General features: G+C 43.1%; 1 protein-coding gene across 1 annotated transcript in view; it reads right to left on the bottom strand.

The window, feature by feature from the left end:
• Nucleotides 1-262, bottom strand: part of LOC115293607 (2'-5'-oligoadenylate synthase 1-like) — a 7,629-nt gene extending 7,367 nt beyond the window's left edge. The window contains exon 1 of the mRNA XM_029941308.1: nt 212-262. Within this exon, the coding sequence (XP_029797168.1) occupies nt 212-251 (40 nt within the window). The 5' untranslated portion in view covers nt 252-262. The remainder of the gene's footprint in view (nt 1-211) is intronic.
• Between the last annotated feature and the right edge of the window lie 2,119 nt (nt 263-2,381).

Here is a 2,381-nt window from a genome sequence, read left to right as displayed (position 1 = left end):
TTAAAACTGGTGGCAGACAGCTGAATGATGTTTACATGCCGCAGGGGGGAAAAAGGTCTCCTAATAACACTACATGTTTCACTACGACAAGCCCCCTGGTTCCCTAGGCCTACTTCACTGCTGTGTCTGGATGTGCTCAGTCCTCTATAAATACATGTTGAATGAGCAGCCATTTTAAGGCTTCCTGTGAAGCAAAACAAATAAATCTCACCTGTGGAGGGTGCCGGCCCCAGGACGTCATAGTAGGCCATGATCTCAAAAGAATGACTGTGAAGGCCTTCAGTACATAAAAAGTTGAATCTTAAAGACAATGGTGTTCTCTTTCCCACTAGGATCCTTAAAAAAGGAACAAGACAATGCATGAGAAATAGTAGAGAAAAAAGAAACTGAGACTATTTTCCACTGCCCTTCCCCTTACTCGAGCCCTGCTACTCTCTTGGCTATTTCTTTTTTTTTTTTTTTTTTTAGTTTTTTTAATGTTTTTTATTTATTTTTGAGAAACAGAGAGAGACAGCGTGAGCAGGGAGGGTCAGAGAGAGAGGGAGACACAGAATCTGAAGACAGGCTCCAGGCTCTGAGCTAGCTGTCAGCACAGAGCCCGATGCGGGGCCTGAACCCACGGACCGTGAGATCATGACCTGAGCTGAAGTTGGATGCTCAACTGACTGAGCCACCCAGGTGCCCCCTCTCTTGGCTATTTTGTAAACATTCCAGGAATGTTCCTTTCTCAGGGCCTTTGCATTTGCTGTACCTATACCTAGTGTACATTTATGGAAGATACTCTACGAGGCTTCATCTCTGACTTTATTCAGGTCTCCATCACACCAGTTGGCATTCCCTGGCCCTGTCCCCTTACCCTGCTTTATGTTTCTTCATAGCGTTTAGTTACCGGTTAGCATTATTTGCTTATTTCTATTATATTGGGGTGCTGGTTGAATAGAGGCAGGAGCTGTGTTTATTTACTGCCCTGTCCCTAATACCTGACATGCAGTAGATGGTTAAGACATAATGTTTAAGTGAATTAGTATCTGAATATGGATTGGGGCACAAGATATTGTTAATGATGAATATGATTTAGTAACATGTTTTAAAGGAAATCAGACTTCAACTTCTGGGTATAATGAAGTAGTTTACGGAAGGCTGATGCTCACTCAGAACAACTAGAAAATTAGATTTTCTTTTTTATTTTTTTTTTTGAGAGAGTGACACAAGAGCATAAGCAGAGGAGGGTCAGAGAGAGAGGGAGACCCAGCATCAGAAGCAGGCTCCAGGCTCTGAGCTGTCAGCACAGAGCCTGATGCAGGGCTCAAACCCATGAACTGTGAGATCATGATCTGAGCTGAAGTCGGCCACCTAACTGAGCCACCCAGGCACCCCTAGAATATTAGATTTTTCAAAACCATGTATAAGCATATTTGAGAGGCACCAGGGAGATGATGAAGCTAGAGAGGCTGAGATTCCATGAGGGTGAGGGCAGCAGATCATGGAAAGGGGGACAGATACTCTGATGTGTTTTTTCTGGGGACATCCACGGATTTGGGGAATAGACACAAGGCTGAAAACATGGATTTTGTTTGTGTGAAGAGAAGTTTCTGGGGTAAAGAAACTAGTAGAACTCTGTCCAGCTTATGGGGTCAGTGCAGTGTTATGAGACTTGGAGGCCACAATCCTGATCAGAAGGGAAGGGCGGAGAGCTGAATCTGAAATAGGACCTGCTTTTCCCTCCAAACATCTGCTGAATTCCGAAAATGCTTGGGACAGGCATCGCTAAAGAAATAAAGCAGAATGTCTTTGAGAGTTGAATGAGATTGTTGATAGTCTTGCCAGAGTGAGACAACATGGGTGAGGGTTCAGTCTTAAGAGCTGAGGAGACAGGACTAGGGGAAATTCCTTGGTGAACACACAAGGCTGTAACAGCGGTTCCCCAACTTTGCTGCATATTAGAATCACCTGGGGATTCTTAGAAAGTACAGATGCTTTGGTCTCTAGACATTTTTATTTCATGGGCATGAGGCATGACCTGGGTAATCAGCTCTTATTCTCTCCACTTGGTGAAGAAAGAGTAAACCCTCTTTGAAAAAAGAGCATCAGCTGAAGCATCTAGGATGTTTTATGCACAGTGTTCTGGCTTTAATCTTAAAACATCACTAGAAATCCCAAGAGACAGGGCTATAGGAGACACGGCCATTGGTATGTGAAGTTACTTTTATGCATAACAGCAAGCTTGAATGAAGTATTAAATCAACTGAGGACTTCAGAGTTCTAAATGGGTCAAGGTTAATGAGAATGTCACTACTATCTTAGGCTACCTTGCATGCATGTTATTGTTCAATGAGTATTCCAAAAGGTTTTTGTTAATCTTATTAGAAGAAATGAGGCAA

The sequence above is a fragment of the Suricata suricatta genome, chromosome 6 (assembly GCF_006229205.1).
Source record: "Suricata suricatta isolate VVHF042 chromosome 6, meerkat_22Aug2017_6uvM2_HiC, whole genome shotgun sequence".
Classification (NCBI taxonomy): Eukaryota; Metazoa; Chordata; class Mammalia; order Carnivora; family Herpestidae; genus Suricata; species Suricata suricatta.
This window is presented reverse-complemented; position numbering and strand designations above follow the sequence as displayed.